The 12808-nt window shown below is 49.6% G+C and overlaps 3 protein-coding genes across 3 annotated transcripts; 2 read left to right on the top strand and 1 right to left on the bottom strand.

Moving 5' to 3' along the window:
- Positions 1-3591: 3591 nt before the first annotated feature.
- ASPGLDRAFT_126140 (uncharacterized protein) lies at positions 3592-5409 on the top strand (the record flags this gene model as incomplete). The annotated part of the gene is made up of 2 exons (XM_022540630.1): positions 3592-4154; positions 4191-5409. The coding sequence occupies 2 exons, from the start codon at positions 3592-3594 to the stop codon at positions 5407-5409; spliced, it is 1782 nt and encodes a 593-aa protein (XP_022401019.1).
- Positions 5410-6485: 1076 nt separating this feature from the next.
- On the bottom strand, positions 6486-7205 carry ASPGLDRAFT_125911 (Yae1 family protein; the record flags this gene model as incomplete). The annotated part of the gene is made up of 1 exon (XM_022540602.1): positions 6486-7205. The coding sequence occupies one exon, from the start codon at positions 7203-7205 to the stop codon at positions 6486-6488; it is 720 nt and encodes a 239-aa protein (XP_022401018.1).
- An 884-nt stretch (positions 7206-8089) lies between these two features.
- Positions 8090-9314, top strand: ASPGLDRAFT_47181 (uncharacterized protein). The gene has a single exon (XM_022546607.1). The coding sequence runs from the start codon at positions 8301-8303 to the stop codon at positions 9072-9074; it is 774 nt and encodes a 257-aa protein (XP_022401017.1). The 5' UTR covers positions 8090-8300; the 3' UTR covers positions 9075-9314.
- The last annotated feature ends 3494 nt before the right edge of the window (positions 9315-12808 follow it).

The raw sequence follows: 12808 nt of genomic DNA, 5'->3' as shown, positions 1-12808 counted from the left end.
ATTCTCCGTCTCCTGGTAGTAGAAGGGCAATTATCGGGTTTGCCATTCGGCAGGGACCGGTCCCGATTCCACTCGGGATTGGGCATGCATCGGGATCCGCCCCTATTTGATAGAGAAACGGCCAAGAAGTCGGGTAGAAGATCATCTTGGCAGTTGGATCCTTCCGAGTCGGTGCTAGTGCTGATAATCATAATTGACAACCCCTGTAGTGTAAATTTAGAGCCATGGCTGATAACTGTCAGAAAATATTCCGGAAATGGTTGGGAGAATGTACCGGAACTGATCATCGCAAGTAAAAAAAAAAAACGAGCAAAAAGCTCACAACGAACCATGTGTATCCGACCTGAACAAAGCTCAATTATGTCACAGGTTTCGTCAACTTTCGTCAAAAACACAGCCACCGTCGATCCAGTGAAAGAATAGTCTCCATCCTCCGTACTCCGTTGCCAAGATGCTCCATTGACTCCATCAACAGGGAATTGGCTGTCTTGGCAATGTTTCTAGATGGACTATGTCTTCTTGGCTGGAAGCATGCAAGAAATGCAAGTGCATTGGACTTATAGTATAGGAGAACACTTGATAAGCTAGTTTTGACCGCTCCCCTGAGACCGCAGGCATCAACTTTAGTCGTAGCTATCTCGCTGATTCTACCTTGTCTACAAGTAGATACCAGCAAGGAATCCCCGGCGTTGTTTTTCGCCAATATTTATCGGGCGCGTGTTGCAGTCGCCCCCCCCTCCTCCCCATTTCCCGGGGCGGTGATGGGGCCGGCCAATCTTCGCTCATGAGGGTCTTCCGAGTCGGCTCGGCCACGGGGTTCCATTCGTCGGCCAAGCAAGCGAGCTTCCAGAATCCAGGCTCGTGCCGACCCGAATTTGCGTGGGATATTTCTTCTGACGCTGCGAGTTTCCAATCAACTCTTGAATATATATTGATGGACGTCATTGACAATAGGCAGTAACCGCCGAGGGTCGCGCCAAGCCGAACGAGGATATGGAGAAGTACTATCAGCGAGTAAAGGCCTCATACCTCACCGGAACAACTGGGAACTAACTGCCTGTCCGCTGAGGGGTCTACGGTCTAGACGTACGAATTGCTGTAGTTAATCTAGAGTAAAGCTCGACATCGGGTGAAATCGGTTTTCTTTGCATCGCCCAGCATTGGAACGTCTACCATGAGCCAGCAGGTGCAGTCTGAGCCCTTGGCATTCCAGTTATCTATCAGTTCCGTTTGGAGGATCATAGGCAGCAATTGTATGGATTGAAGCGGTGTGTGGCGGAAAATAGGAATCAGGGAACCTCATCGAATTGATGGTTGCCATGAGAAAGAGGAGCTTGCAGATATTCGCCGTTCCCTTGGTGCGTACATAGTTGAGTAGGCATCACTCGGTATATCAGAGCGAAATATATATCCGCACATATCAAAGTATACTACTCTGTACTACATCTACAACACACTGGTTATCACCATCGTTATCCTATTATTCCTAAGACATTGTCCGTGCATCTGATACACAGCCATCCATGGACACTGGCAGTCTATCGAGACAGTTCCATGGTCCTATTGTTCCTATTTGGGAAACTCATGCCTCTGCATCTCCTTCCCACCTCTCATGTCGTTTAACCGCCACAAACCGATCGACTACAAAGTATCAAGCAAGGACAGATCAAGCCAGATCAAAATGAAAGACACTACTCCCACTGCCCCGGTTTCATCGCCATTGACAATGCCTTGCAGCTGTCTCAGAAATATGCCACCAACCTTCCGCTGGTAAGGAAGCTCCCGATAAACCCAAAATGACATCGAAGGCGCGTTTCTGGAGACAAACTAATTCACTTGGGTGAGGTTAGGATCTAGGGATGGCCGGACTCATGGTGCTTCACGTTACCGTCATCCAGCCACGCCGGGACGAATCACCGCGGCTGTATCACAACCACGGGGGAGGTACTGGCAGATTTGATTACAGGCTACAGAATATTGTACAGCATATACAGCATACAAGTACTCTGTACTGTGTGAAGACCGATGGCCAGTGCTCCGACCGGAAAGCTGCCAAACATCCGCTGCACGACAGGATGCACGGATGCACGGCAGAAACAGCAGAGGGAGAAAAGGATCAAGCTGAAGAGTTATGACATGCAGCTGCGGGGAACAGTCCTCTGCATATAAGAGTCGGACGGCTAGAGCTGCTTCCCCGAGCGTCGGATGCAAACCAGCTTCTCCCCGCGCATCTCCAATATGAGCTATCCAAGCTTTAATGTGCCTTATTCGGGTTGCTTCTTCTGGTTTCTCCAGACATGTGCATTACGAACGACCATGGATTCATCGCAGCATTGACTGGCTACTGACCGGAGTATGCTGAGGTGTATCTTCTTCATACTCTGACATATCGCCCGAAGATAATCTACGTCACATGGAAAAGCCATAATCTCGTTTCAATGACTTACCACGATAAGTGTTCCAGCACCAGCAAGGAACAAAGACAAACTTACAATTGCTCGGAGCCGAGGACCTCTGTTCAAACAGAGTGCTTATTTTGTATAGATACTCAGCTTGCATATCGCATACGGAATGATCGCTGGAATGCGGATAGTCTCTCCACAGCAACGACGTTCTTCCTCTCCATAAACAAGCATCCGAGACGATTCCCATGAACCAGGAATTATCGATGCAACTCTGAGACTGCCAAAAAGCGTACTTTTGCATACACACACGTATGCAAAACATACTTTCTCTAGATCAACAGATCGGCTTTCCATAAAACCACTCCCAACGTCCGCCGGCGATCCGGGTTCTCCTCCGCGATGTCCTAGCGCCCGAACACATGTTGATATCTCACATCTGCATCAACAAGGGCTCTGTGCATCGGGGAGAGCTAAACCAGTTCGTTGGGACCCCAGTTAGTCTTCCGACAGCTTTAGTCTATGCATTCGGCGCATTTCATGTTTAAACATCGTGTACTGGCCCGAAATATATTTTGGACTTGTCATGTTATATGCCAAAACATGAATGGCATTGTATGTCCACAATGGGGGTTTGTTTACTACGCCATATACAAGTACTACAATACAAAAGTCTCTCTCCACAATAGTTGCTGGCGGATCAAATCTCCGACGGCGTGGTGCTTCCTCTCCAGCCTCCCTTGCTCCGGGAGAATCGCCCGCTAACCTTGCACCCCCATCATCCCTTTCCCTGCCCAAGGAGGGAGATCATGTAAGGCCGATGGGCCATTGCCGTCTGTGCACGATGCAACTGTTTTTTTGTTTATATCAACGGAAATGCATCGGCATGCGCCTCCAGACTATGTACCAGCCACCACAAGGGTGCCAGCAGTCCGGGTCGAGCCCTCTTTCCCAGAAAGACTATTTTTGGGCGAGGAATTGTATAAACATCCCTCTTCACCCTGTTTTCCCTTTGCTTTCTTTGATTTCTCCATTCCCCTCGTTCCATAGTCGTCCATTCCAATCGTATTGCTCTTGTCTTTCATTCAGATAACTCGATCTATCTCATCTACACTCAATTGCCTCTCCTGATGTACCTTGAATCAGTTAAAGTACCAACATCATCGTGAACTAAATCGAATCTGAGCCCATGGCGGCCATCCAAGCACACTCTTTACCTAGCGATTTCGGCGCTTCACGAAGCGACAACAAATCCCAATTGACCACCTGCACACCATACTCATCACCAGTGAAGCAACGAGGGTCATCCTGCTACCTTCCTCAGAGAGGTACCCAGGTACTAGAAGAGTCTAACACAGACCCTTTCTACCTGGAGCAGACTCTGAGGGACTCGTGGAAACCAGGCCAACGCGATGTCCACCGCTGTGAAACAACAGACGATCAGTATTTCACTTTATCATCAATAAACAAACGCAAAGAATACCCTTACCCTAGCCCGGTCTGTCGTGAACCCGCGGGACCCCGGTCGAATATCTACGATAACAGCAAAGGAAGCCGAAACACATTATCAGTGGTCGAGCTTGAACATCGGATAGGCCTTCAGCAGATTGCAGCGCAACGCGGCTTGGAAAGACAGCACGTTCACTGCAAACAAAGCTCCTTCAGCTCCGGCACCAGCGAGGCGACTCCTGACCTTACCCCAAGCAGCTCCTTCTCATCCAACTACTCTCTGGTAAGAGACCAACATCTCTCGTTTGAACCACAGCGGATCACATCTGAGTCCGGCAGTCATCTATACCTGACGCCGTGCACGCCTCCGCCAATTCGACCTCCTCCACCAACAACCCTACCTTTCCTACCCTCTACCCCCAGACCACACCAAACCCCAACCCGCAACATCAAGGACACCACCCGTCCCGTAAACGACTCCACTGAAACCCTCACCATGCAAAACGAAGACCCCCAAGTGCGGCACAACCGCCTCGGGAAACCCCTTCCCACACTCCCCAACATCGCCCGCAACGGACAAAAGGCCAAAACCGCCCAAAACGGCACCCAACGATCCCAAATCGAACCCTCCATGATCTCTCCTCCCAGCCTCATCAACCCGGTTACGATGGAGCCACACGCAACGCACTTCGACCAAGCCTTTTTCATCCCTGCCAACGACTGCCCCAGTCCCGTTCCCAGCCCCGGACGCCATTCTACATCGTCACGCCTCGCGCGGGAAGTCACCAATACTTCTCCCAGCCGTGAGAAAGAGAGGCCATGGAAGGCAAGATCCGAAGCGTACTGCGAACAGTCAGTCTGGGAATCAGACTCAGATTCTGAGTCAATCGGACCAAAGTCCCTGTCCAAGAAACCAATCGACACCCTCCGCAAAGTACGCAGTCGCGTACACCTGCGTGTGGCCAGATCTGCTCCCCGGCTCAACAGTGCACCCCCACTACCACCACCAGTCCCTTCTCCCCCAACCGACGGCGCACCGCTGGAGAAGTTCCCCTCGATGCCAGACCACCCCGTTCAACAACCACCCCCCCTCCCACCAGGGTCATCCGGAACAACCAAAAGGCCCACCCTCCAACCCCGTTCCAGCAAAGACATCTGCCGCCCCCACGCGCAAACCCTCCGCCTCGTCGCCCCCTCAACGACCTCCCTCGTCCGCCCCGACTCCCGCAAAGACAAAGAAAAAGAAAGCCTCCCCGCAACACCCACAACCGCAACCACAAAGACATCAGAACACGACATGGACTCCGCAGCAGCCGCGGCTTTCCAAGCGCAGTCTCGTCGTCGTCAACGGTCCAGGTCGCCTACGTCCCCTGCGGCAACGGGTTACGTGGATAAAGAGAAATTGCGCACTTTGTGTCGCGAGGAGAGGACGGAGCATACGTTGCATAGTAGTCTGACGTTGGGGAGGAGGCCGTTGTATAGGCGGTTTTGGGAGAGTTTGAGGATTTTGAGTTGTCATAGTGATATGGCGCCGAAGCCGACGAGGAAGTCGTTTTAAACTTGCTATCTCTACATCTATCATTTCTTTTGTTTTTTGTTTTCTGCATTGGGATCGCATTGGGATGGAGGCGTTGAAGCAAATGTTTGATATCGAGTCCTTCGTTTTTTTTCATCGTTCGTCGTTTGATTGTTTTATCTTGCATGGCCGGCCTCATGGCATACGTTTATATGTGCTCTGTTATACTCTGTTTTAATTTGACCTGATCTGCTTGACGACATCTACTCGCTAATGACCTAATGAGGCCTTTGTCACTCGCTCATGTCTATCCTGTTCTGTTCTTTTTGCAAGTGGCTTGATGCTATACGATGCATGTCTCTCGTTTATGATGTTGATTGTACTCTGTACTCGATGCGTCTATCTGTCTATTTCTATTTCCTTTGTCTGCGCCTGTGTTTTTACGGTGTATTTTCTGGAGCAAAAGCAAAGTGTACATGGTACGGATGTACCAGGGTTGGTTAATGTCTAGTCTGGGAGGGGATTGCTATATTTGAGATAGGAATGGATGTATTCTACAACTTTATTCTCTGTTATTGAGTAAATGATTCATCCTTGGTAGAATTGTTAAGCGCATATCCACGGTGTTACTGTACTCGCACCCAGTACTCAGTACGGAGTAACAATCTTCAGTCTAATTCCTAACCTCAACCTGACACGACACCGATACCTGCGATATGCAATGCACCCGATCGCAGCCGTGCGCCACGCCATGCAGTGATCGACCAATAGCGCATCTGCATGTCTAGCCGTGATGAAGTCGGGTACGGGGGATCTTACGCTGCATGTTATCTTCCTCCCTTGCAGTGGTCCCAGTGCTAGGGGTACGCGGATGTACAACCTTTCCGGAACATGGCTGGCGGGATGTAGTGGGATGTGATGCAGTGTATGACATGCATATCCTAGCTTGAATAGGCGCCGGGCTCTGGGCCTGGATTGGACATGTGGAGGATCTGTCTGCTGGTCTTTGTTTTGGCCCTGGATCCGGGGAAGGCGACAACCGCAGGGGAGCGGAGGGGAGGGTGATGTTCAAGTATTCCATGAACGGAGAATAATGACAAAAGCCCAGAACAAGGAGATCAACTCTGTTCGCCCTTATTATCGGGTGTCGCCGTCGCTGTCGCCGCTGCCGCCTCCTCCTTCTTCATCTCCAAAGCCTCCATGTTCCTCTCCCACTCCGCCACCTTAACCTTCCCCTCCCATGACGAAACAACCCCATCGCCCTTCCTCCCCAGTTGTGTCTCGGGCTTCTCCTGGTCCTTGTCACCCGTATCCTCCAACCCATTGAAAACAGCCTGCACTTCTAACTCGTTCAGCGCGCGCTGGTAGATTTTTAATAATTTTTCTCGTTGTTCGCGGCGTAGAATCTCGATTTCTGATTCCTCTTTTCCCTGTCCCTGTCCCTGGCCCTGGGCGCGGCCCGTAGATTTACCCCCACGAGTAGTAGAGGGCAGTTTCTTCACAGCCCCACCCCCGACTTTACTTTCATACCCACGCAGCACACCCTCCATTATCCCGAGAACCGTCCCCGCGCGCATACCTAACTGCGCACCCACGGGAAATCCCGCGTCAAACCCATCCTGCACGTGTTCGCCTTTCGAAAGTGAGATCCCATCGCGGTACCCCGTTGTCACATGTTGGCGGCGGAGTGACGGGAGATCGGATGGTTCTGCGGCTGGAACGCTATCGCGCTCGAGCGAAGAGGGTTGTGGTGGCGAGGAACCGAAGATATCATCGAGGATGTCGGCGGCGGGTGGTGGTGGCTGAGCCGTGACGGTGTCGGAATGGGTTGAGGTCATTGTGGTGGTGGGGGAGAGGGGGGCGGAGGGGGTTGAGCTGGTTGATTCCATGGGTTTGGGTGGTTTGTAGGGTATATAAGGTTGTGTTGGTATGGTTGGAAAATTGTAGATGTGGTGTCTGAAAAAATTATGGAAGATCGGAGCGGAGGTGTGGAGCGCCGGGGATGGTTGTCCTAAAAGGGTAATATTTATTTTGTCAAATTTCTCCAACATTTTGCGTCTTTTAATTGATGTGTTAATTTTCATTTCCCTACACAAATACGAACTAAAGCAAATGATTCTGTGGGCAGGGAAACCCACGATTGCAGGATCCGATGAGAAGCAACAGTAGCTTCAAACCTCTGCATGTCCCGGATCAGGCTTCGCTTCGATTTCGAAAATGCTATACAGTTCTCTGGTTGGATGACACACTAATGGAGGATATCGCGGCTTTGCCTTTGCTCCATGTCGCGCATAAGTTGATGAGAGATTCCGACTGTATTAGACAAGATATCTTACAGCTCAACGATGAGTTAGCATATGCACGTCTTCAGGATAGGATGCCTGCAGCTGCCAACAGTGCATGGCAGCTACCAATTGGCATTAGGGTGCAAATATGCCCAACATACTCATCCCCGAATACGCATAGGCAGCTTCGGCTGTTGGAAAGGATGCAAGACGCCAGCCGCACCAATTGCACTTCTTTTAGAAACCGACCTACCTATGGAGTACCTGGCGATCGCCAAAGAGCTATGCGAGTGGATCAAGAAATACGCTGTTCATTTTGAGGGGTCATTTCTGGATGCCTAAAATGCTGCTTGCCTGACATCAATGACGACAATCCGAAGATAGCGTGATATACCCCGTATAACCGACATCGGCGGTGGCTGGCGTGGCGACGGCTTTAAGTTGAGAACCATCTATTTGAACGAATTATCCGGGTACCTGAAGAAAAGGTGTACCTGTTTCCAAAGTGACTGTGCCTAAAAACGGTGGTTGGAACCCCAAAAGAGTATATCGGAAGTACGACTCCCTAACCATACGATGCCCCGCTCAGCCATATAACATCCTCGCAGCATCTCTCTCCTCTCTATTCCGCACAGAATAAACGTCAAGATGGCCTCTCGGCGCTTCATCCTCCTCTCCTTCCCCTTCGCTATCGGATACGGCATCCACCAAGGCCTCAACATCCTCGAAGCCAAATATCCCGCACTCCCTCCCGACTCCAACACCAGCTCAGCCCTCCGCACCCCCTCCAATCCCACCACCCAACGCTGCGCCTACGTCGACGTCTACTCAGCCCGAGTCCCCGTGAAAGCCCTCGAGTCCCACCCCGCCGCCGAAAAATCCAAAAACCTCCAAGACGCATGGGCCCACACACTATTCCAGAGCCGTGTTCTCCGCACCGAAGCCCGTCTTATCGGCCTCTTCACAGCCGGCCGTCCTACTCCCGGTGATGCAGGCGATACACCAAGTGGTTTCTCGCGGAAGGATGAACAGGGTGAGCAGCGGAAATTGATGAATGGAGGGTTTGCGGTTGAGCGGTCGCCGTCGTCGGGATCGTGGCTTTCTATGTCGGGGCCATCGGCGTTGTTGGTTTCTTGGAGGGTTCCGGATAATGTGCGGGAGTTCTTTGAGAAGATTGCTGAGTATGGATATCCGTACCGGTTGATGTCTGGTGGGAGACATGAGGTTAGTGTTTCGAAGCCGTTCAAGGAGGAGGGGAGACAGGTTGTGGAAGTGCGGTTTGCATCGGCGCATGATTATGAGATTGTTTCAGAAGAGGGGGAACTAGAGAAGCAGAAGATTATCCCGGCGTGGGTTGGGAAACTGCATTGCGGTTTTGCGCGGTTGATCTTGGATAGCGCTGTTCGGGAGCTGCAGGACTGATTTGTCTGTTTACGTTCGATGCTGATGCTGATGCTGATGCTGATGCTGATGCACTGCTGACAGGGATTTGCTGTTGCTGAATCTTTTTTGATCTTACTATTCATTCACTGAATGATTGTCTTTATATTTACGCCTTCTGCTTTGTTTTTGTTCTTGACAGATTATGTCTTACGTCGCCATGTTATACACCAGCAGTTATAGCTCTGTTAATCCACCAAAATCTTTATATGAGCTTCGCCATCCATATACAAATACAGCGTAACGCTATCCTTTTCAGTTATTTGCTGCCTTCCCTTTTCTATAACCTCGATTATATACTTCGATTTTTCGATATCTCATATATAGTTTATTTACAGCAGAAAGCATCAACAGGCAAAAGGAGTTATATACACCTTTTTGTTAAACATGAGCTACAACGCATGGGTTGCTGCAACGAACTTTGTTGTCGAAGCATATTGGTAATTGCAGAAGCTGGGTCCCCTTCCAACAAGATTTCAACTTACCCCCCAGGCTAAATACGACTTAGATTAGGTCTTCGCAAAGACGGTATGCCCTCTTAAGAAATCGAAAAAGAAATCAGACTGACTCAGACGGATCAGGTACGCGTATCTGTGCCCGCGTGCGCGCGATGACCGTGGAGCTCTGTCACCCAGACATGGTAGCCTGGTTTGATCTTCTACGCCAATAGATACGGAATACGCACCACTATAATCGGAATTCCTAGAGCACAAAATTACGGCTTGTGAGTTGGAAGAAAGACTATCTGACGAGCTTCTTCTGCTCCTTGGGCTACGATACTCTCATGCCTGACTTTTCGCCGACGGACTATATACAGGTAAGGCATTACACACACCTTATATACCTTATCAAATATTTCACTGAATATCAACATGATGTAGCATGACCTAATCTGCAGGAGCATTTAAAAAAAGACACATGCACATATCCTACAGTTCATTGCAATCTGACATTAGTGAATTGGATCCTTTACGGTGCAGCACAACGATATTGCAGGAATGAAATGGGCATTGCAAGCCAGTAGTAAAAGGCATCGTGGCTATGGACAACTGATATGCTCACCGATGAGACTGGGGAATTCCTGGGTCCGCAATCACTCATCACGACCCAGATTGAGTCTCCTACTTATCGATCCTTCGGGATTGACACTGTCTGGTGAGCCTTCCATCGGGGTCAACAGCGTAGCACGGCTCCCTAGGCCCATATGCGCGGTGAAAAACTGGCCGTGTGAGTATTGCCTCTGCGGCCATGGGCCTAGGACGGTACGCTGCCCCTGAAGCGGACGTGTTCGAATCGCTATTTCAACGGAGATAGTATGGATTATACCTTGCGTAAGAACAAGGGCCTGTCGAGATTGAAGATGGCTGACCAGGCGCTAACCAGCACAGCCAAGACTCAGGATCTTGACCCCGGGTAAAACGAATGTCGCGGCCAGCACTCCTAAAGCGCGTGTGAACTCCAAACCGTCTCTCAGCAATTCCGATAAGGTACGTTGGCCCCTTGGCGTGGAAGATGGACGAGGGAAGCTGATAGATTTGCTGAAAGACAAAAAGACTTTGAAACCTGAAACGTCCGAATGGCAACCGGCGCCATTATCAGCATCGGCTACCGGGTGACAGTGCGTGCACCTGTGTTAACATTTCTGAACTGTCCTCCATACCTGATGAAGATATCCGTCTCATGTCTCTCCTTGAAGAAGACGAGTTATTCCCGGAAAACCTAGGAAATGAGAACTCGCCTGCGGCGCCGCCCACCTTCCTCGCTAATAAAGGAACCAACGAGAATCCTTGCCATGAGTCCTACCCCTTGCCAATGCGCCCTCATTCCCGCTACGTTAATTAACGACCTGCTCGCTACCAGTCTTGAATCTTACGATGACTACTGTGCCGCCTTTTAACAGGATAACGGCCAATACCACGGCGCGCCGCGGCGCTAAACTGCGAATCACACCTACGATAGATTGCTTCCCATTCGGGCATTGTTGAAAGAGGAGTTGACTACGACGACCTTGCTGCCCATGTCAGCCGCACTGCCAGCAACGCCAGTTGCCTGCGTTCATCCGCCGGTGAATTTGTCGATCGGTTCACTGACTTGACAAGCAATATATGGGGATTGAGATGCTAACCTACATCATATACTGGATTGAATGATATGAGTAAAGAAAGGTAGGACACTGTTATACATTAAACCATAGATTCATCACTAATCATAGTATAGGTACTCTATGGAAGCCTGTTTCCGTCACCAGCTTTCTCCCATCATCGCTGAATTCGATGTACAAAATATCTATCTATTACTAGATGTTGTTGCAAACAAACCGTTTGCATCCACAAACACAAAAGAGCTGTACATCGGCTATGACTGAGCGGCTCATTTCATTATGACAACGATGTGAGACGAATTGATCATCATGGACCTGCCAAACAAAAGCTATCCTTTTTATGTCCAGCAACTACACGTCAATTAATGCTTTTTATGGACGCGACCTTCACTTGTGTTCCCTATGCTGTGTGCTTCCCGCACGGCAGCTGCTCCCACATCCATACCAACTGCCCCTGCCACAGCCTTTACTACCCCTGCAAGAGCCGAAGAAATGCCCACTAGGGCCTGAGACGCCACGGAAGCTCCTGTCCGCCCGAGCCCCCACCCTGCATCTCCGCCGCCTGCAGCGGAGGAAGTTGGCTCTAATCAAAGCCGCCTGGCGTCATCGATTTCAGATTTGTCCTCAAATGCCCGATGAAGGGATCCGTTTTATATCCCCTCGTTTTACAAAGATGCTACAATGATTAGTACAAAATCACCAATCGCGCACTTATCATAGGTTCAGAAATTGAGTTGATAAGAAAACGAATGTCGGCTCGAATAGAGGATCGGGCAGAGTGATATGACAGTGTACCAATTTACTATTCTGGAAGTAAGTACGTGCTCAGAATCTTTTCCATTTCTAACAAATTTCAATTTTAACATTGGTCCGGAGCAGTCATTGCCTTTCTGAAGTGTTAAACGCGTGCAGACTTCAAAGATCGTGGACGGTCCCGCATAACTCGTCCTTTTTGATGAACAGGCATGAGCGAGCAGAAAACATAGGAATCTTATATAAAATGTTACTAACCCCAACTATGGTACTGACTATGACTTGGTTACCATGACCGTTTTAGGGCTTAGAGTCTCGCGACCCTCATTCGCATTGTCCCTACCCACAGACGTCAACATTGCCTGCATGTGAACGTACAAACAAAGCCATTACTGTACTGACCGATAATCATCCCAGTCCTGATAGATGGCCACCATAATGCCGGCAAAAACATCAAGCCCTGGCGCGTGCTCATATCGGATGTCCACTTTGCGCTAACCTGTGTTTGGGATTTTCGATGCTTGCCGCAACCTCGCATGTGAGAAACCAGAAATGACAAACTGTTATAGATTCCGTCTTGTCACCAGAAGTCGCGCTAGTAACTGGCCGAGATTTCATTTGGTCGGATTTGGCAACAACTTTGGAGTTCGCAAAATGTGGTCCGGACTCTCAACAGTGCGGACGTGTTGATGTTAACCTCACAGCTTCAACCAGTGTGGTCTTTCCAAATGGGCTAATACCTACCAGCAGAAAATATGGCTAACAAGAATCTATTTCTTATTAGATCCTAGCTGACGGCAATAAAAACGTTTGATTTGTCATATTATGTCTTTAAATATATTCTTTTGTGAAAACCAACTTT

Source organism: Aspergillus glaucus (assembly GCF_001890805.1).
Source record: "Aspergillus glaucus CBS 516.65 unplaced genomic scaffold ASPGLscaffold_10, whole genome shotgun sequence".
In the NCBI taxonomy this organism is placed as follows: domain Eukaryota; kingdom Fungi; phylum Ascomycota; class Eurotiomycetes; order Eurotiales; family Aspergillaceae; genus Aspergillus; species Aspergillus glaucus.
This window is presented reverse-complemented; position numbering and strand designations above follow the sequence as displayed.

What these genes read in the sequence shown, in the direction of transcription:
- ASPGLDRAFT_47181 (XM_022546607.1), top strand. Translation starts at nt 8,301, where the DNA reads ATGGCCTCTCGGCGCTTCATCCTCCTCTCCTTCCCCTTCGCTATCGGA.